The 22,652-nt window shown below is 31.9% G+C and overlaps 1 protein-coding gene across 1 annotated transcript; it reads right to left on the bottom strand.

The window, feature by feature from the left end:
* Window positions 1-2,295: 2,295 nt before the first annotated feature.
* On the bottom strand, window positions 2,296-4,003 carry LOC120250540 (monooxygenase 2-like). Its single transcript, XM_039259364.1, has 5 exons — window positions 3,710-4,003; window positions 3,538-3,609; window positions 3,261-3,441; window positions 2,935-3,166; window positions 2,296-2,855 (listed from the first exon to the last, which is right to left on the bottom strand). Exons 1-5 carry the CDS (start codon window positions 3,946-3,948, stop codon window positions 2,314-2,316), a joined length of 1,266 nt encoding a protein of 421 aa, XP_039115298.1. The 5' UTR covers window positions 3,949-4,003; the 3' UTR covers window positions 2,296-2,313.
* Between the last annotated feature and the right edge of the window lie 18,649 nt (window positions 4,004-22,652).

The raw sequence follows: 22,652 nt of genomic DNA, 5'->3' as shown, positions 1-22,652 counted from the left end.
CTACAAAATCTTTTGAATTCATTCCTTCGTGAAGAAGCTTTTGATGCATATAAGATAGCTCCTCTAACTTTACGAATATGAGGATCAATAATTTTTAAACCATCTCTAACACATAAATTTAATATATGGCATATACAACGAACATGAAAAAAATTTCCGGAAAATATAGGCTCTAAATGCAATTGTAACATATCAACGGCACAATTATTTGCCGAAGCATTGTCAAGAGTGATTGAAAATACAAATTTTTCAATTTTGTACTCATTAATAGTACGCATGATGTAACCGGCAATATTACATGCGGTATGTTGGTATTCTAATTCAATAAAAACTCAAAATACGTTTTTTTGCAAAGTCCAATTATTATCAATATAATGAGCGGTAACACAAAGATAATCGGAATTATTTTTGAGAAGACCAAATATCGGAAGTAAGAGAAATTTTTAAATAAACCTTTAGACATTTCGAAATTAATTTTTTTCTTTATATTCTTCATAAATAATAAGACAATACTTTCTCATAGTAGTCCTTGAAACGGATTTAAAAATTCGGATTAAAACCCTTAACTTGCATTTTTTTATAAACGCGATATTTTTCAACAATATAAAAAAAGGTTGTTCATTTTTGAACAATAAATTTTTGCAATCCATTTTTCTTGCATTTTTCATTGGAAAAAAACAAAAGTTCCAATACTTGAATTTGTAAGACTAATTTGTGTTTGGGAAGGATCATTTTGACTAGTAGTATGTTTGTCGGCATGCCTTTTTCAAATGACCCGCTCCACTCAAGTTTGACAAGAAAAAAATCTTTTTTTGCATTTTTTTACAAACGGCACGAGTCCCTTTGTTTGGAATTTCAACAATATTATAAAATTGCCATACACTCGAAGTTCTTTTTTTCTTGTGCTTGTTTGAGGCTTACTACTGGATGCTCCCATACTAGGGGATTCGAGAACATGCTCGAGCTCAAGTTGTGAATCATCAAAATTTCCGGAGTTGTTTTTCATTAAAAATGGTGTATCGAAAGGAAAATTGGGAGAGCCGGCCATTATAAAAAAAAAAAAAGGTTTAGGGTTACCTCAACCTTGATGATGTAAATTTAATTCGTGGTTTTCTTGAAAAGTCCGAATTAATGAACTGATGAAAAGGTGGGGGAATTGTCAGATTGATGAAACACTTGAGCCGGATTTGATAAACTTCAAATCTTGAACTTGAAGAGATTAGAACAAGAATGAGTAATTTGGTGTGGAGAAATATGTAAGTGTTTGAGGGTATTTATAGGTTATTTAAATTTTTCTAATTCCCAAAATACCCTTGTAAACTAGCCGTTTATTGTTGTTAAAAAGGGTAAAAAAGTAATTATATTTTTAAAGTCTAAAAATAGCCTTTAAAAACTAGCCGCTTTTATAGTTGTTAAAAGGGGCTACAAATGTCATTTTCTAATATTTAAATTAGTTGGAAACAAATACAAAAAAATAAAAAACAGCTGGCGGGCCGTCCGGGCCCATGCAACGGCTAGTGGCGGGCCGTGCTGGGCTGGCCCGCGTGCTTGAGCCAGCCCAGCCCAGTGCGGGCCGTGCCGGCCCGCGGGCCACCAAAGTGTGGCTCGGCATCGTAGGCCGTGCCGTGCAGCGTGCACTGCCCAACTCGTGCCGGGTCAGTGCGGGCTCGGGCCCAGACGCCCAGCTTTTGCACCTCTACTATCAGCATAATTCCCCTGTCATGTTTCTATTAAAATTTATTATTGTCAATAATAATTATAATAATAATAGTAATAATAATAATAATAATAATAATAATATTATTATTATTATTATTATTATTATTATTTTTAGAACCAGGTTGTTCCTAGACCCTCCCCTATCACAGTTTGAGAGTTTGAGACGTGTTCTCATATTATATTATTCATTTCTGTTATGATTAAGAGAAAATACAGTATTTGTTTGATTTTATGGTTTTATTACTGTTTATATAATTAAATATATCTATTTTATAATGTTTAGGTTTAGAATAGGGTTCAAACTTCAAAGTATAGGGTAGGAGATGTGTATGTGTGGGTATGTGGACAATGCTGAAACCGGGGACTTCTCCGAAAGGGGTCTTCGGTTAGAAAGATGGACAAGCGGAAAGGACAAAAAGAAAAGCAGGAGACGAAGAGCAATTAATTAACTCAAGACTTTATAACCAATTTGTATGATCAAACTTATGCAAGCATTAGTATTACATATAACAAACTCAAACATCTTCTCAGATTTATTCTTAACAATTAATATATATATATAAGTTCTTATTCATCGTGTCATATGATTATTAATTATTTGTCTTTGTTGAGAGCAAAGCTTTCATCAGCAGTAGTCAAAGTCCCACAGTCATAGTTGAGCGTTCCATACTTGGAATGTAACAACCAATTGAAGGCATATTGCCTGAACGATTCCCACATTCTACTAAGCATTCGTCTTGACTGCCAAGGTTCAAGCACGCCGGACAAATATGATGCGCCGACCAACCTCGCCGCGCGCCACCTCCTCTCCTTCACGTAATTTTCAATGCCAAGATTAACATTGTTTGGTGTGTTTGCGATGTTCCTGGCTAGAACGACCGCATCCTCCAGTGCAGAGCAGCCACCCTGACCGAGGTCAGGTGTCATCGGATGGAAGGCGTCTCCGGCGACTGTGACCCCGCCATAGTGGCTAGGCCCCAAGACTATGTTCCAGGGAACACGGAATAGCAATGGTGCAAGAGTGAGACTTGAGAGATCACAGTTACTGACAACTTGACGGTACTCCAGAGGGAAATCCTTGGCTGTCTTCAATACTTCCCACTTTATCATCTTTGCCTCTCTTGCTATCTCTTGGTCTGCATAAGAATCAAATAATTATATATAAATATTGAGAAGATGGATTATTAATATATATATATATATATATTTGCATGCCTTGTGGGTTGGACTTTTTGTTGAGGTACCAATAGATCTCAGTGTTGCTGATAGGAACAAAGCCACCCTTGATTCCATTACCCATGAAATATTGGTTGTGTTGCTTCTTGAATCCATGTCCTTCTGGATATATACTTACTCCACGTACAGCTGACCTGCCTGAGCTTATTGGTGCAGCGAGTCCCAGCCACTTTGCTACGGCTGAGTGCACTCCTTCACACCCAATCACTACCTAATATACATTTATTATATACATGATCAACATCTCAATTAAGATTCTAAGTTGGTAGCCAAATGCCTGTTAATTAGTTATATGGATGATTTACCTTTGCTCTTATAACAGATCCGTCCTCCATCTCTAGAACAGTAACAGAGAAAGAGTCCTTGGAGACTTCAGTTTTGATGGATGAGAGCTTGGACATAAATCTAATGCTCTCTGGTGGCAATTCTGCAGCAAGAGTTTCCAGCAAGAATTTCCTGTGTATTGGTCTCATCCTCGTCTTCCCACTGAAGTATAAAAACATTTGTGGCCGGTTTAGCTATCAAGCATATATATTAATTATTCACTAAAATTATACGTTTATATATAAACTTATATACTACCTGGTTGATCCTGAAATCATGGAGAATTCTTGTCTAACTCCAGTCACCAAATTTGTGATGCTTCCTGTAGCTCTGTAATGAATCAACAAACATAAAAGTCAGGAAGAAATAAAATATAAAAGAATATGAGTGAAGTTGATTCATGCATGAGTGATAATATAATTTATGATACAGTTGGAAATCCTGGTAAGGTTTGTCAAGCTTGTCAGCAACTCCAAGAACTTCAAGTGCTCTCCATGCGTTGTGCAATATAACAAGAGCAGTGCCCGTAGCACGCAGCTCACTAGATCTCTCCAACACAAGACTTTTGATTCCCACTCTCTTCAGTGCAAGGGCAGCTGCAAGCCCTGCAATCCCTGCCCCAACTATCACAACCTCATGCACCATCTTCTCTCCGTTCTCAAACTCCATTAATTATCTCCTGTCTAACCTGTGCTCAAGTTTCGCAATGCACTGGCAGGCCAACTTTTGCTAAGCCAATTTAGTTTGATCTAGGATTAGTAATCATTGAGATCATATATATATATAGCAGCCTGCTGTAACTTTAGTCAAGCACGTTAGGGATTTCGAGCTTGTTTTCTTATTCTTATTATTCATCTTCGTATTATCATCTTCTCTATGTATGTATTGCACCAGATTTTAAGTCTAGTCAAGCATGCCAATGGCTTGAAGTTTGTTTTCTTCTTTTTGTGAGTATCAGTACTGTATATTGCATCATGCATGATGTAAGACCAGTCTAACATGTTAGGACTTCAAGAAGTTGCTACTGCTGCTGCTATTATTATTATTATTATTATTATTATTATTATGATAGTATGATCTACGGATCGACTCCAATTGAATGGTGAATAGAGGATTGAGGAACGTTTGCACACGGTCAATAGAATCATGCTTAATTAGGTACACAAGTGATGGATTCTTCATGTTTCTTAATTAGGGAAATTGGTTATAAACTCTTCAAAAATTCTATAATTGCATATTTACCCTAATATATATATATATAATTATATATATACCCTTGAAAATATAGGTAATTACGGATATGCCCCTACTATTAGATTCCGAACTTAATCAACTTTATTAAATATAGTTATAAATTGAATTAAGATATACAAAAAGTCCAAAATATTTCTTGTACAACTTAAGGAATACGGTTCCCCCAACAAAAACTCCAATCTCTCTCCCATTTCTCATCTCTCTCTCTTTCTTCATCACTCTCCCATTCAGACTGGCGATGAGAAGGTTGATGAGGCGCTAAAATTGGCCTGGCTGAAAGTGAGAAAATACCCTCTGCTGAAAGAAAAGGTTTGGGTATTTCCTTTTCAAATCTCCATTATCATCATCTTTTAGCACGCTTAAGTTATCTCTTGAATTTAAAGATCAAGTTACTGAATTGTTATCCTAATATCAAAAAAAATCTTCATGGGCTTTTCTTCTAGGTTTTCACTTGGATACAGAAGAGACCAATAACCTTCTTCCTGGTTTCCATGATGCAATAATTGGTATTCAACAAGGTGAAACAAAATCATTTATCCTCACATTCCCAGAAATCATTGGAACAAGAAAATCTTCGTGGTGTTAATGCTCAATTTATGGTAAGTTCTATACAATTTTTGCACACTGTTTGATTATAAAGCTTTGAATAAAATTTTCAGCAAGAGTGATCCTTGTTAGTGAAAAACTATTCTTCATGGAGAAACCCCCAGTACATAATTTTAGTCCATTTTCATCCTTAAATTCACAAAATTCCTCTTATTCTTGTTCAGAAATTTCAAATTCAGTAAACTTAATTCACGATTTTCTGAACCCTGTGAATTGAGATGCTTCAAAGTATATATGCAGGCTAATGTATAATTCACTAAGTTGACCAAATGACCATCATAAAGACATGGCGTTCTTAATATTTTAATCTTAGGATTGCGAATATGGTCATATGCAAGTCACTAACCAGCCAATTTTCCCAGATTCCCATAAGTGACTGATTTTTCACTTGTATTATTAGACACAACTCACCTACAATTTATATGCCTCAAGACTATGATATCTACTTGCAGTTTTTATTTCTTGAAACACTAGAAATGGTTGATGCTCTCACCTTTTTAACTTATCATTTCCATTTTATTATTTCAAATCCTATTAAACTAAGTCCCCACTTTCTGAGGAAGCACATAAGTATATTTATTCCATAGTTCACGTTATGAGCATTGTGTTCATATATTGTAGATGTTCCAGTTTCAGATGTGAGATGGCCTATTATTGATTTGTTGTTGTTTCCTTTCCTTATTTTTCAGATTTCTTGAAGAAAATATTGGTTTATGTTTAGTTAATACATTATGACTCCAAATCTTTTATTTTGGGGTGGAATGTAAAGAATTCTTCTACAGAAATTTACCAGAATTAGATGACTCTCTTGCTGAGAAGCTCCTTCCTGGATGCAGTACCTTGGATGAGGTTTCTTTCATATGCTAAATGATATGTTTGAAGAATTAAAGGGCTGGTTCCTAGTTCCTCTTCAGTTTACAACAATGTGGTATCAAAATAAGATTTCCTCTTTTTTTGCTAAAATGCTTTCCTACTTTGGTTTGGGTTGTAAGCTCTTTAAAAAATTCCAACAATTTCCATTTCATGCAGGGATAGTGTCAATAGTGTGCATTCAAGTATGGTGGATAGTACTTCAAGGAAATTAAAGGCACTACAAGATTGAGGTATCATTTGGGAAAATTACTGTAGACGTCGATTTATACAACAAGATGAATATGGAAGAAGATCTATCTCAATTCTACAGTTGGGGTTGAATCAAATACCTATATTTTGAAGTGTGACAAGACAAAATAGTCAGAAGTCATTTGTTGAAATCAGAAGAGAAGAAGATCTCGCCAACATGTTGAATGAGTATAAGGACTTAAAGAAGTGTGAGATTTATGTAACATTGGTTAATGCAACACCATCTTCTATATAGGAGGGTGAGCAAAGGGCTACTAATTTAGAATTAATAGATAGGAGAGCAACTCTAAGTTGTGCTTCTAATGACAGACCGATTCCAGCTCAAGCAAGCATTGATGCAAATCATGAAAACATCAATATGGTGTATGAAGAAGATTGTGGTAATGATGATGACTTGGTTGAGCAGATTGACAGTGAAACTAGCTATCATTCATTGTATAGCAGTGAATCAGGTGATGAATCAGGTGCTAAGGAAGACCAAACTTAGATTTATGATGAAAACCCAAATATAAAGATCGGCTCCTTGTTTATTAATTGTTATCAATTCTGAAGAGCACTTGAACAGTACTCCATCCTTAAGAAGTTTTCCATTAAGTACATCAAAAGTGATCAATCAAGAGTGATAGCAAAGTGTGCAAATTATAAATGCTCCTAGAGGGTCCATGCATTGATTGTTCGAGAGCAAGGTGTATTCCAAGTAAGAATAATTATTATTTACTTATTATTACTTAATTTTGCAATATGCATTAACTACCAATTAATATGCATTAGTACCTTGTAGGTAAAAACAATACAAGATCAACACTCTCGTTGCTCAATAAACAAATTTGGGAATAAAATGGCTACCCAACATTGGATTGCAAGTAAGGTCTGTGATTGGCTTCAAGAGGAAGGTGATTTATTTGCCAAAGAGTTAAAAAGAAGGCTAAATGAAAAGTATAATGTGGAACTACCATATCATCGGATTTGGAGGGGGAAAGAATAAGCAGTGTCTACCATACATGGTAATTGGGAGGATTCTTATATGAAGATCACAGATTTCAAGGATGAGTTGATGAGAAGGAATCATGGCAGTATAGTAAAAATTGACAAAGAGTCAAATGAGGGGAAATCACATTTCAAGAGGATGTTCTTATGTCTAGGATTGTGCAGTACAGGGTTTATTTTGGGGTGTAGACCTTTCTTGGGACTTGATGGATGCCATCTCAAAGCAAATACAAAGGAGTAATGGCATCAGCTAGTGCTATTGATGGATGTAATTGACTCTTTATAGTTACTTATGACATATTAGAGTTAGAAAACATTGAGTCCTGGACATGGTTCTTGAATGGCTTATATGAGGCAATAGGTTGCCTAATGGTTTGGTACTTGCATCTGATAGGCAGAATGGTCTTGAGGAAGCAATTTGTAGGGTTTATCCATCTGTGGAGCATACAACATGTGTGAGGAACATGTATAAAAATTTCAAGGAGAAATTCCATGGAGAAAGTCTACAAAGAAGCGTTTGGGCTGTTACAAGATCATACACAGTTAGAGGTTGCAATGCAACCATAGAAGACATCAAATCAGTTAATATCATAGCTTATAATTGGATAGAATACTTGGGGAAGAAACTAGAGATATGGAGAAGATCACAGTTTAGTACTGCTTGCAAATGTGATTACATGACAAATAACTAGGGATGACAACGGGTAGGATATTCCAAAACCCTTACCCGTACCCATAACCCTTATATCATACCGTACCCTTACCCGTATCCTCCAGGGTATAAAAAATCATACCCTTACCCTTACCTCCAGGGTATGGGTATGCCCGCAGGGTACCCGCTTACATGTTGTTCAAATTATCGAATTAAATTTAAGTATAAATTTAAATAATTTAAATAATAATAATAATAATACAATGTTTAAACACATGTCCATAAATTCAATATTACAAGTTGATATATATTTGTTTATTTTAAATTATATAATCACATAAAAGTTATACATAACAAATTAATTTATATAAAATAACAAGTTTGTTGATTTTCATTGGCGTCTATTTAGGACTTAATGGTAACTCTACCTTTTTTTTGTTTATGTTTAACTATCTTGGTTTTTGTTTTAAATTTTTTCATATGTCTACTTTTCATATTTTATATAGTTTCAAATTTTATAAATGTACTGATATTTTGAATATAAAAAACATTATAAGTAATTCTCATAACCAATTGATTTTTTATTAGTATCTTATTTTTCAGGATGTTTTTATAATTTATAAAATAAATTATAATAATATTATTATTTATATTTGTTTTATAATGTTTAATTTTTTAATTTAATTGTGATTCTTAATATTTATATCAAAAAATAATATGCTATATCAAATATAAATATAAAAATTAAATAAAATTCAAAATAATATATTAAAAGAAAATTTAAAGTATTATTTTCAAATTAATCCCAATGAAAATGTATCTTGGGTAAATGTTTGCTTAATATATATATATATATATGAGGGTAAGGGTACTAGTACGGGTAAACCCGTGCCCTCTTCAAGTGGTAAGGGTATGGGTAAGGTAGGGGCATACCCTTACCCGACCTGTATCAGCTCAAAAGATAACGGGTAATACCCATGTCCGTACCTGTATCAGGTCAAAAAGGGTAATACCCTCTTTGATCGGGTACGGGTACGGGTATACCATCGGGTAGGGTACAAAATTGCCATCCCTACAAATAGCATATCTGAGTCATTCAATGCATGGGTTGCAGAAGCCAGGCAAAGGCCTGTTTTGGACCTTTTAGACACAATCAGACAAAAGATAATGGTGACCATGGATAAAAGAAGAAGAATGACAACAAAATGGAAAGATGATATTGTGCCATTTGTGAAGAAATATGTAAGAAACCTATCCAGAGGATTGACAAAATATAAGGTGCAACGTTGTAGTGATTCAAAGGCGGAGGTCTCTTTTAAAGGGCAGAGTTGTGAGGTTGTGTTGACTGATGGAATATGCGGTTGTAGAAGTGGCAAGTCTCTGGAATACCTTGTGTATATGCTATGGCATTCATCTTCAGTATTAGAGGTGAAAAATCGGAAGAATATGTTGATTTATATTTTTCAGTGGAGAAAATTGGGGTTGCCTACTACTTGGAGATTGATCCTATGCCTGATATTAGCCAATGGACGTCTAATGGTCAATTGGATGGTTTACTTTCTCCATTGTCAAGGAGACCAGCTGGAAGGCCGAAAAGAATAGGATAAGGGCTGCAGATGAAATAAAGTCAGGCAAACATAAATGTGCTAAGTGTGGTGGATTTGGTCATCAAGCAAGAACTTGTAAAGAGCCAGAACATTCAACAAATCCATCAACAAATAGCTCCCGAGGAAGGTCTTGAAAATTATATAAATGTTCTACTTGATTGAATTAAATTGTTTTAAATTTTGTTTGAAGTTTTGTAATCTATGTTAAAGTTGTCATCTTATTAATCAATTAGTTGTTTGTTGAGTTGCTAATCAAGTTTAATTTATAATTGTAGGGGAAGAGGCAAGCCTAGAAAAACTCCAAGAGATAAAGAGATCCATTTTTAAGTATTATTTGCCCATTATATCATTTAAAGCAAGCTTTTTTGTATCTGCTTCAGGCTCTTATGCTCTCTAATTGCATGGTAATTTTGTAATCTATTTTTATTAATTTTGTAGGTTTGGCTACAAATATTGGAGCTTTATGATAGTAATAGACTCCATTTTGATATTTGGTTGTAAACATGTTCATGTGAACATGTAAACTTTTAATGGTTAGCAAACATTTTGTGAACATGTTGATGTGTTTCTAAACATCATTTTGTGAACATGTTGATGTATTTGTAAACATTTTGTAGACATATGGACATGTTAATGTATTTGGAAACATTTTATGATTATATGTTACAATTATAATGTGAATCTTGATTTAGTTATTAGATGGTTAATGGTGATGTGTTGATTTGATGATATAATTAAATATATGTGTTATGTATAGTAAATCATTATTGTGAATGTATACATGTAGATCAATGTATTTAATGTTGTATTTCTGATTTAGGTTTTTATCAAAATTAAAATTTTGGGGTATATTTGGAAGTATAAATAGGATAATATAATTGCACATAAAAAATATATATATATATATATATATATTTTTAACTATTTTTAAATTTTATATTTTTAAAAGGGGTATTCATAAATGGTCATTTTACAATAAAAAACATTTCAAGGGTATATATGCAAAGGATATAATGATTATTTTATATATCTGTTGTTTGTTAATGGATGATTTTTTAACTAATTTGAACCCAGGGGTACAATTATATGTAATATGCAGGCATATGTATGTAATTATCTTTTATTCAAGGGCAAATATGGAATTTCAAAATTATTCAGAGGCACACCTGCAAAAAACCCCTTCTTAATTCAATGAGGAGCTATTTCAAACTTCAAAACATCAAGATAATAAAGTTATATATATTTTTTGATAAAGTCGATAAGCGACAAAGCAAAATACAAGCGGGCACGAAAGTGCACCAGTTACGTGGCTTGACTCCTCACACAGAACTCCCACATGAGACCCTGAATAGAAATTGTAATCTAAAAGGCTCGAACTCGAGATCTCTCAGTCACAGCCACGAGTAGTTACCATTGGGCTTGCTCACTGTTCATATATATATATATACATGTATACACACACACACAGATATATATATATATATATATGTAGAGAGAGAGAGAGAGAGAGAGAGAGAGAGAGAGAGAGAGAGAGAGAGGTAGCGCAGTCTAAGAACGTCCGTAGATTTTGGACCGTCGGATTGAAATCCAATGGTTTTCAACTATGGATGAACAATAATTACTGTGTTTATGAATACTTGCACAGTAAAAAGTGGGATGCACAGTGTTTTGATCTTAACCATTCAATCATTTTCAGTACAGTAACTCAACAAATTCCTACTAGCTAGCACCTACAGTAGAAAATCTAAACCGTTCAATCATTTTCAGCACAGTAACTCAACAAATCACATCTGTTCAACCCTATTCCTAATAGCACCTATAGTACAAAATCTAAAAACAAGAACTGTTCAATCATTTTTAGTACAATAACTTAACAAATCACAACCATCCAACCCTGTTCCTACTAGAACCTACAGTACAAAATCTAAAAACAGAAATACACCCAAGTGTCAGACTGTTACCAACCGCAGACATCCACAGAATCCTTTTTCTCATATATATATCATACCTTTTTTAATTAAGTTACCTACGTATTATCATTCAATAATAAATAAGAATAGTTAAAATGATCATACTTGCAATCTTTGCAACTATATTTTTAAAAGTTATACAATTATTTATATTATACGTGGTAACTGTCACAGCCTCACAATCGACCTCTTGATCACACCGTGAGGAGCTTAACGCATTATCAAGTGACAAGCAAGCCTCTCGAAAGTTAGGGACAAAATCAACCCTAATACACACAATGCAAGCTATCTATCAAGTAAATAGGTAAGCACATACCCATACAAACACAAGATGCCAAGCCTTAGAGAGAAAAATGAAACTCTCTATTAGAATGAGAAGATTACATAACCATGGCCAAGACCTCAACCAAGAATGAGTTCATCCTTTCTTTTTCATCAAAGAAACAAGATACTTTATATAAGGACTCTCATACAAGGATGACCACACAAAGACCATATCCAAGGATTGAGAAAAATTCAACAGTCCCATCAGAACAAGCACCACAGTCCCTTGCTATAGTACCAACTACAGTGCCAGTCACAAGGATCAAGCTACAGTGTTGCTTGCCGTTACTGTTCCATTGCCCAACAAAGTCTCAGTAGTATCTAGTCGCTGGGCACATCCAGCCTCAGTAGTAAGCACGCCATCCCAAACATACCGGTAATCCTCGGTAATAGCCTGACTATTGATAGAGTCCCTCGGTAACGGCCGTGTGCCTCTCCCGACAGCACGAAACCAGCCTTAAAATTGACTAAGTGTTGGGCACCAACATCCATACCGATGCACCCACCCGCGTGTCTCACTCGTGCTCGCGCCGCTAGGTCTTGGCACATGATCTAGCGGACTGCCTTGCCTGTTCTAGGTCACAAACTCTTGCCCACGCGTATCAGCCTGTCTCAGTACTACTCGATCAGGCCATGCCTACTCGCTCCACCATGCTCCCGCACCTAAGGCAAAATGCCATTCTCGTTCATCTGAATACGAAAAAAGATAGTGACTGAATGTAAGGGTCCCAAACCCTTAAAGTAACCATGGCTATTTTTCTAATTGGTTATGATTTTTGAGCCATTTATATAACCTGAATTTTTTGCATATCTAAAAAAGATTTATTTATTAATATATGCATGTTAATGGTCACTAGTATATATGTTATGCCTGTTTACTTATAAAATATAAGAAGAGTTCACCAGTGATTTAGTAGAATATTCAAATGATCATTTTAAATAATTATGAAAGACTTATATCATCAGTCTGTTGTGTACTCAATTTATCACAAGTTTAAATAAAGTTGGATTTTTTTTTAATAACATAGTTGTATAATAATATATAGATCCAACAGTATTAGATGTATTAGATGGTGATCATTGTCAGACAACTGAATTTTAATTGAAACTAATATTTTATTAATTATTTATTAAAAATTACGATTAATTTTCATCATTCTAACTTTATCAAATGTACCTGAAGGGATTTTTAAATATTTTTATCGCATTCAATTTCTGTATCCTCCAAGTCACATGTCAGCTTTGACAATAAGCCATTTTTGCATACGTTTTGGTCAAAGATTAGAAGTTAGAAGCCATATTACAACGGAAATCCACGAGTCTTATCTTTTGCTTGTTTTTTTCAATTAATTTATATGAGTTAGTCAATTTTATTGGCCATTGGCGTGCTCCAAATGCTTGATTATTTTTTATTTTTTATTTTTTTATATTAATAGGTGACACGTATCTCTATTTAACAAATTGTTAAAAGGACAAACATGTATGAAGATGCACCAGTTACAGTGGTTTATAAATCTCTTAAAAAAATTCCCGCTCTCCTATAATCTTGAAAGAGTAAAATCATTGTTTCTCCCACAGGGAATCCACACCCATACCCGTGAACAGTATATCTCCTATAATGGACTCAAGTGTTCAGTACATGAACCGTATAAAATAATATTGCCAAGGAAAAGATTTGAACTTTGGCTCTCCCCTTTACACTTTTTGTGTTTTACTATTAGGCTATTCAATGGTTGATTATTTTAGTAAAAACAAAAAACAAGGGTCATTATTTTTTTTAATTTATTTAATTTTTTAAAATTTTGTTTATTATTTTTGGGAGAAAGGAGCTGAAAAACAACTAACAGAAGCAGGCCAGGTCAACAAAACACAACTAGAGACTATAATAACAACTAGAAGTCTAGAACCAAAACCCAACAATATGGCAAATCTTCATGCTCAATCAAGGTAAATCTTTTCCTTGATATGGAACAAAGAAACAATAACAATAACAAGGTTCATGTTAGAGATTAAAAAAATTGGGAAAGGTCGCAATCTTGAAAGAACTGTAGTGATTGCACAGTTTGTAGAAACTATTCAAGTCTAATGAAAGTTTAGATGATTGAAAAAGAGCTACTTAAGTTCATGTTAAATTCTAGAAGGAAGGACTTATCACGTCCTGAGAGAAAGTTGCACAAGACCATAAAAAACATTTGAAAAGGTTAACTATGGACGTAATTAATTCCGCTTAATTTATTATCATTGGTGAACAGTTTAAATTTAGGGAAAAAGATTAAAAAAAAATCTTGTGCTTCTTTACTTATGTAAAATAATTGACGGGGCTCTTTTTTCCCGATTCCTATGACTTATGATTTTCCCCGTATTTGCGAAAAAGAGAAAAACCTGTTGACGGTATTAACTTTTCTTTTTTCAGTACGAATAAAATCATCTATTCATGTAAAAAAACCTCAATGTAGTATAAAAACATAATTTTTTAACATGATTTCGTTTGATTTTTATGATTTAAGATTTTATTTTTTGTTTGGTAAAATTTTAGAAGAGACTAATAAACTTTATATATATATATTCATGTCGTATAAATTTATTTGTTAATAAAATGACGATTTTGCTCATATGAGTTAATATTATTAACTGCTTAATAACGGTATTTCCTCTCTTTACAAATATGAGAAATTATACGTCATAGAATTGGGAGGAAAAAAAAAAAACTTCTGTCTTTATTTTGCAAAAGTAAAAAACCACAAATTTTTTTTTGTACTTTACCCTTAAATTTATTATGTTTATTTATTTATTTTTTTTATCATTTGGCTTTTTTTTTTTAATAGAGATTTTACATTAAAATTAATCACATAATACTTATTTCAGTCTTAGCAAACCCCTTGTGTGGCTTGCTATGTAGGGGGCCGGCTTCTGAGGCAAAGCAAACTTTTCCGGCATTAATGAGCCCCCGAGCAACTCTCTAGTTCTGTGCTGGATGCTTTCACAGAGGCTCTCCGCATGTGATCAAGTGAGCTCGCCTATATCTCAATGAGCTTTAACGAATACAGTAAATTGTGAGCGGAGGAAAAATACATTAAAAATAAATAGTAGATTTACAAAACCAGGAAGGAATGAAGTTATTGTTGAAAAATAAAGTTAGAAATTTACATTTGCAAATAACAGGATTTTGTTATGGAATTTGTTAAAAGAGATGTGCAGGTCTTTGTTTTGTCTAAATTTTAGTCAAACCTTCTGAAGATTTATTCATTGTATCTTGATATATATAACCTACGTTTGTTTATTAGATTATGGTGGGTGATGCCGCAATAGGAAATAACTTGATGATAGTTCCTTTTATTAATATTACTGTATTTGAAAGCAAGTACAAGAGCTTGAACAAAAAAAAAAAAAAGGAGATATGGGTTGAATTAAACTCACGCACACTGTATAAAAGTTTGATGGTTTGAAAAATTTTGGAAATTTGATACCGTCATATATTCAATTGGTTTCCTAGATTTGAATGGAACAGCGGTGAAAGGAATTCAAAAAAGGGGGGAAATAGTAACATAGTTCAAACAAAAAATTAAAGAAGAAGAAATTTCCACATGTCATTTTGGAAAACTTGACTTCTTGAAAACATAAATTATGATGGTAGGAGAAAGTCATAAAAACTGGTGGAAAACCTTTTGAGTTTTTGGAAGAAAATCAAGTGATTAGTTCCTAATAACTTAAATTTATTGCCCTTTAAATAAAGAGTTTTTTACTTGCCAATTTTGAAAAATAGTGAAATTATTTATTTTTTTTCTTTTTCAAATAATACTTATGATCTTAATTTTTAACCATCACATTACAACTGAGATGAGTGGCTTGTCCATCTTATAAATAAAAAAGAAACTTAATTTTTTATGTATGTATCATCACTATCACAATTTTTATGTTTACAACGGTTATTCTAAACTTTTGTTAATATAATTTTTTTAAGCATATCATTAAATGAGAAAATATATAGTTGATTTTGATGGAAAAATTAAGATTTTTTTATTAAAATTATAAATTATCATCATATTTTACATTTAATATCTAATAATATATGTGAGATAAAAAAACATTATAATCCAAGTTAACACATTGTTTTGAAAAATGGCAAGAAAAATCAAATGAAAAATAAAAATAATATTTGAAAAGTATGACAAGTCGAGAGTTCGACTCCTTCACGATGTATGGTTGAGGTATACCAGGATTGTTAAAAAAAATTTGACAAATAAAAAACCTTTTAAATATATTTATTTGTTAATTAATATCTAATTGATGTACAAAGCAGTCCTAAAATTCACACAACTTTGAATAACAAATAAGGGTAGGATAAGTAAGACTTAGGCAACAATTCGAGTTCGATTATTTCTTGTATCATTTACATAGAGAAGAGGATTAAGGAAAGAGCGTTTTGAGAAAAGGAATTAATGAGATGAATGATTTAATTGAGATGTTTATTCTTTATGTTTAATGTTTTTAATTCTTTCTTGGACATGAATTATATATAATGGAAAAATATATGATAATCATCATTATTAATATTATTGATATCATTAATATAATCAATTGTATTATTGATGTCATATATTTTGTTAGTAGCACTAGTATTATTACTATTTTAACTATAGTTGGTTTTGTTATGTTTTTTCTAATAAGTGGATAAATAACTATTCATTGGAAACGGAAATCAAAAGTATAAACTAGGCCAAAGTTATATAATCAAACTAAAAAAAGACAACATCATGGCCTACTAGATGTGGAAATACAAGCATATAAGAAGGGATAAGACTACAAATTAAGAAAAGAAAACACAAACCACTGTAGTGAAGCCAAGCCCCTTACAACACCGAGCTGGCTCATTAATTAAGCTAGCCTTGATTGGACGTTGTCTCTCCTGGCTTCTCATATTGTTAGTACGACACTTTAAGATCTCCAAGTTTTTTCTTAATAAGCTAACCAAGTCCTCTACTTTTGTCCTTTTCATCTCTAGAACTATAGATACTAGAAAAGAAACATCTAGTTAATTTCAGCCGAAATTGGGTCTAGATGCAACACTTGAGAATTAAAATGTGCTTGTTTCACTCAAGCCAGGTTTTTCAGTCTAGGGCCTTGGATAGGAGATCCCATGTCTCCTTAAGAGATGATCTAAGATGAGATCTCTACAATGTTTACAATTCACTTAGGGAGTTAGAGTAACAATGAAGCCCTAAGAGGCAACTAAAGTATCCAAATATGCTTTGCAAAAAGACACAATATGAAAAGATGATCCATTGATTCTATTGCTGAGTGACAGAATTGATTCTATTGTTGAGTGACAGAATAGAACATTGGTTGCCATTAAAAGTTTATTATATCATTTAATGGCGAGATTTTTCAAAGTAAGAATCTTATTATCTTAAGTTAGCAAGGTTTTTCAATATAAGAATTTTATTATCCTAGGCCAACTAATTAAAAATGCAAAATTTCCAAATACAAACTCCTCCAAATATGCTTTCCCATAGTTGGTTTTATTCTCATTCGTTTTATGAAAAAAATATTTGTTTAACGTATTTTATTATACGCACAAAAATGTATGTTTATTATCCTATAGATTAGAAGAGCTATTGAATTAACTAGATACTTTCTATATATTTTCTTGTAAGTTTAAATGTTAATTAATTATATTCCAATAAATATATTTTCATTCTCATTTCTAGTATTTCTAAATGAGTCCAAAAATAAAAGTTTACCAAATAATTTATATCAGCTTTTGAGTACTAATAATTTATATTTTTTTCCTATATTACTTGTATCATTTAAACTCATTTTATTAAGAATAAATTTAACTTGAGTCAACATAATCAAATTGAAAATTTATAAAAATATAATATAAAAATCTTATATCCCAAACTTAAGAGTATGAATCACATGAGCAATTTTGACACTGCTTCTGTTTATGTATAATGCCAAAATTTATAGAATATTTAATGTGAAACACTAAAGGAATTTCTCACCATCGTAAGATAAGAAGCTGGACTATCATAGGTAGAACGGCCACGCAACCCTAGAATTTAGTTATTTTATAATTTTAAAACTACAGCTTTCATTTATTATTAGTATTAAAGTTGATTTTGACCATTGGTTAGTTTATAAGGTTGGAAGACAAAATAATGACTCATTTATGATGCAGAATGAGTCATAATTCAAAGTAAGATCACAAACAACATTGTAATAATTGATGTAAGTGTAAGAAATTTAATTAGAGCACAACATACGACATCTAAGCACGTAAATATGTCGTATTATAAAACCCGAGTATGACATCTAATATGTCACATTAATTAAGTAATTAATATGTAGCGGAAGCATGATCACTTACCTCCAGCCATAGCAAATCAAACAGGACAAACGAAGGGACTAAGATCTGCACTTGAAGAAACCAAGGGCTCTTCCAATCTATCCCGTTCTCTCCCATCAATAGGGCTGGGTATTCTCGAGAACGTTAGATTGGGGACCCCTGGTGCTGTACTATATATAATCCTTATCATCAAAAGATTAACTCAACTTAAAATTTAAGTAGATCATTATCCAAAGTGCCAATTAGAGTTAACTCGGAATTTCATTAGATAAAGTCATGGACCAGTACTTTATTCAGTTTGAATCCAGATTGGACTAATATCAACATGAAATTAATTCAGAATAGAATTCAAACTAACATTCTCCCACTTGGTCCAACTTTATCATAGGTAGCTTAATATCCATTCACATTAACCCATAAATCTGCATGTCTACATCAAAGAAATAAATTACATGAATCATGGTGGTAAGTCATCATTATAAACCGAGTATTACCTTCCATGCATTACGATGCAATATCTCTCTATCTAATGCAAACCTATATATGGCATTTTATCATAATGAATAAGCCAGATGCTTATTCGGGTCCAACGCATAAACAAATATGCATATACTTAACAATTGCCATTTCTCAAACTTAATGTATACACTTGACGAGAAGACAACCAAACACGATCAAGAGTTTCAATAAAGATTCATGCTATCTAATATAGCTTATCAAATAAAAGTTTACAAAAAAGAACCAAGTCCTATATGTTCTGCATATGATCCTTAAATAACTTAAGTGCATGCATTTCATATAAGGATTGGCAGACATCAATTCAGTACTAATGTGTTCTGGAACATAATAACTGAATTATCAAACTTAATGGCCTAGAGATAAAAATTCCCTATCTTAGCCCAAACACGAAACTCTTCAACTATATACCCAACAACATTACCTCAACATACTCAGCATCAATAGAAGAAATAACAACTAAAGATATGTATTTCTTCAAAAGATAGCTTTGTTGGCAGCTATAAGAGGTAATTGAATGTTGATTTGAGAAGATCAACAAGGCCAACAAAATCTTAATCCGAGTAATCAGCAATATCAAAGTTGATAAACATAAGCATGTATTCATAATTCCTTACAAGTACCTCATCACTTTCTTTATGGTTTTCTCAAAATCTAAAGATTATAATGATATATTCATAACATTCGAGTATCAGGTGCAATACCAAATTTTCAACAAATTTGAATACATAGGGTTTCTCAAACTTAAGCATACGGAATGTTTTCTAATTATTCTCTTTCCAATACAACACTATTAATAATAAACTATGCATTAGGTAAATAAATTTTCATCCCATATCTCTCACAAACTTTATAGATATAAATATCTTGAGACCAAACTATAATGCCTCAAAATAACACTCTATGATCTCAATGTCAATGACATAAGACACCTTAATTATATCATCCAAACCAAAATTTTTAGAGAGTAATTAATTTACCTAATACACCCACAATATATCTACATAATCTTAAATATAACTTAAATATAAATGTGCTCCCACTAATATGGTATATACATGATTTGCATTATTCTTTGCAAAACTAAATGAAGAGATAAATCATGAAATTTCAAATACCATCAACGGAAGACTTATTGTAGTATTATGCGGATTTCTCAAATTGCATATCCAAAACCTTACCTTTAATAAAGAAGAATCCTAGAGGTCAAATACCTCTTTTACAAATTCTTCATTAAAAGGTCAATTTTCACATCTAAGTTAAAATGAGCAACAAATGTCATAATAACACGAAAAGCCAACAGAAACATGAGAAAAATCTCTTGTAATCTATTCCATTTATATGAGTAAATCCCTTAGCAAAACAGTATTATCTTGTATCACTTAATGTTGCCTAATGAGTCCGTTTAATTTTTTTTTTAACTAAATAGTCTCTGTCCTATATGGCAACTCAACAAGATCTCAAATACCATAACATGCTATAGAATCAATATCATACTTTATGGCTTTATACACCATTAATTAATGCTTGTGAAAAGTTTTAAAGTTACAATTGGCTTAAAAATTATAAATACACAAAATAATCACCAAATAACACTTATTCTAGTTGATCTGTTTAAAGTTGCAGCATCATAACCTTAAAGAGGATGTTTCCTAACAATTAGTTAACAACTTCTGGTAGATGTAACCTAACCCGATCTACTAGATCATGACTTAGATCCTTAATAGAAGTTATTCAATATTCATCTCAACTCGATAAATGTTATTTATAACAACCACATGATCTTCCTGAAAACTTGATAGGTTAATCACTCCCACTAATCAAGTCATTCATAACAGTTTACATTTGTCGACTCTGTAATTCTAGTGATATAAATTAAATAACAAACTTTATAATCCATAGAATTTTAGGTAATCTTCAAAATAATACAAGTAATAGTCATTGGGTCTAAATTTTCTCTCATATGGATTAGAAACCTTATCAGATATAAGAAATCCAAATGCACATATGTTACAAACCAAGTTTGCAAACTAAATTCTTCTTAGCATTTTTTTTACTTCACTTTATTAGTTTACCTTCCCTTTATGTAATCTATTCAAAAATTCAAAGTTTATAAAACAAAAGTATCCATTACTCCATAAACTTTGATTTTCTTTATAGAGATTATCCTAATCTCCAATGCCACAATATAGAAGAATTTCATATATGTGAGATTAACTATAAACACCCTATATTTAGAATAATCCTTCTTTATCTGTCTCAATACCACAAGAAATATTCAGGATTCCTTATTATTCTTAACCTTAATAGGTATTGTCATTTATTCTTTGCTTATGCACTTTCATAATTCTCTATTATCAAACTCCTTTCCTTATAAACACACATGGTCAAAAACAATTATTAACCATTTACTTTATATGTGTTATAGGAGAATTTAAAGTAATAATAAGAGAGCTATTGATGGAAAGATACATAAGAATGCTAGATTAACTCAACTTCAAGAGATTTAAATGAGTCATTATCCTTCTTAATGATATGCTATTTTACACATTTATTAATAGTGAACTTTATTGATGATAACTCTAATATTAGTATGCTAGAGATGGCTTATCCAAAGTTCTAAATTAGAAATCAATAGTCTTTAGCAAATCCTTAACATATTTACACTTAAGAACGAACTACGTATACTAGTAGTTATGTGATTTTAATAAATATTATTCCCAAGTAATCACAGCACTCACAATAATTATACAAGACAATCACCCTCTAAATACTAGTGTCCAAACCAATATGTAGTTCAAAGTTCATAATAGTGTAAACATTGCCCATATACTTAAATAGAGAAGAAATGATCTTTTCACGCTATATAGTTATCATCACTTAAATAGAGAACATTCAATTATCATATGAAAACCTTGGAACTAAAACTATTACAAATAAAATAATCATGCTTATGAAACAAAATGGAGGTGAGAAAACAAAACGGTATGCTTACCAATGCAAGTCATACCTAAAACATGAATCAAGTGTCGTTTATAATCTGCCTGTGGGCGAAGACATAAACACACAATAGATTCATCTTTATTGATAAACCTAATGGATAATCAAATTTCTTAATACCTGTGGGCGACTTAAGAAATAATAATTATTCATTATTTTATCCTAATTATTCATGAAAAATACAATAAAATTCATGTGGGGCAAAATTATCATATTAATCATGACTAATCACAACTTATGTCATTTAATCTTAATGTGATCATATATGCACATTTAATGTGTGATTTTACATAATCATGACAACTCCATAATTAGTTTAATACACATGATCACATGACATCCAACTTTATGCATAATCAAGGTTCAATAATGTGTATAAAATATAAATCAATTTAACGCAGAAAGAAAGCATCTCCACATGGCATTAATCTAAATGTGATCATGTAAAAACTCTTAATGTATAGTTTTTCATAATCATAGTTATTGTGACTAGTCCATAATCAATTAAAACTATACGATCACATGACATAAAACCTTATGGGTAAATAAAGATTTATCAATACAAAATATAAACCATGTTTGATACAAACAAAAATACTAAATATTAATTATAATTAATATGAATTTATGTCATTCAATCTTGATGTGATCATGCAAGACCGCTTAATGTACAATTATTCATAATCATAGGTGTTGAGGTAACTCTATAATAAATGAAAATTGTACGATCACATGACAGATAACCTTATGCACAAGTGAAATTTAACAACATAAAAAAAACTTAATCCAAACAAGGTATCTTTATTAATTATAATTAATTATAATATATATCAATAATCCTAAATGTGATCTTGCAAAGTCTTAATGTATAATTTACATGATCATAGATGCTATGACACTTCCAAATCAGCAAGTTTATACGATCACGTGACATATACCAATATGCATAAACAAATTCAATGCAAATAAAATAAGTTGGTATGCTT

This window comes from Dioscorea cayenensis, chromosome 19 (assembly GCF_009730915.1).
Source record: "Dioscorea cayenensis subsp. rotundata cultivar TDr96_F1 chromosome 19, TDr96_F1_v2_PseudoChromosome.rev07_lg8_w22 25.fasta, whole genome shotgun sequence".
NCBI lineage: Eukaryota > Viridiplantae > Streptophyta > Magnoliopsida > Dioscoreales > Dioscoreaceae > Dioscorea > Dioscorea cayenensis.
This window is presented reverse-complemented; position numbering and strand designations above follow the sequence as displayed.

Bases quoted from the DNA above. Each gene is read 5' to 3' on its own strand.
- LOC120250540 (XM_039259364.1), bottom strand. From the start codon at position 3,948: ATGGAGTTTGAGAACGGAGAGAAGATGGTGCATGAGGTTGTGATAGTT. The intron at 3,610-3,709 runs GTATCATAAATT...GATTCATTACAG, and splicing joins CCTTACCAGGATTTCCAACT to AGCTACAGGAAGCATCACAA. The intron at 2,856-2,934 runs GCATGCAAATAT...ATTCTTATGCAG, and splicing joins CAAAAAGTCCAACCCACAAG to ACCAAGAGATAGCAAGAGAG.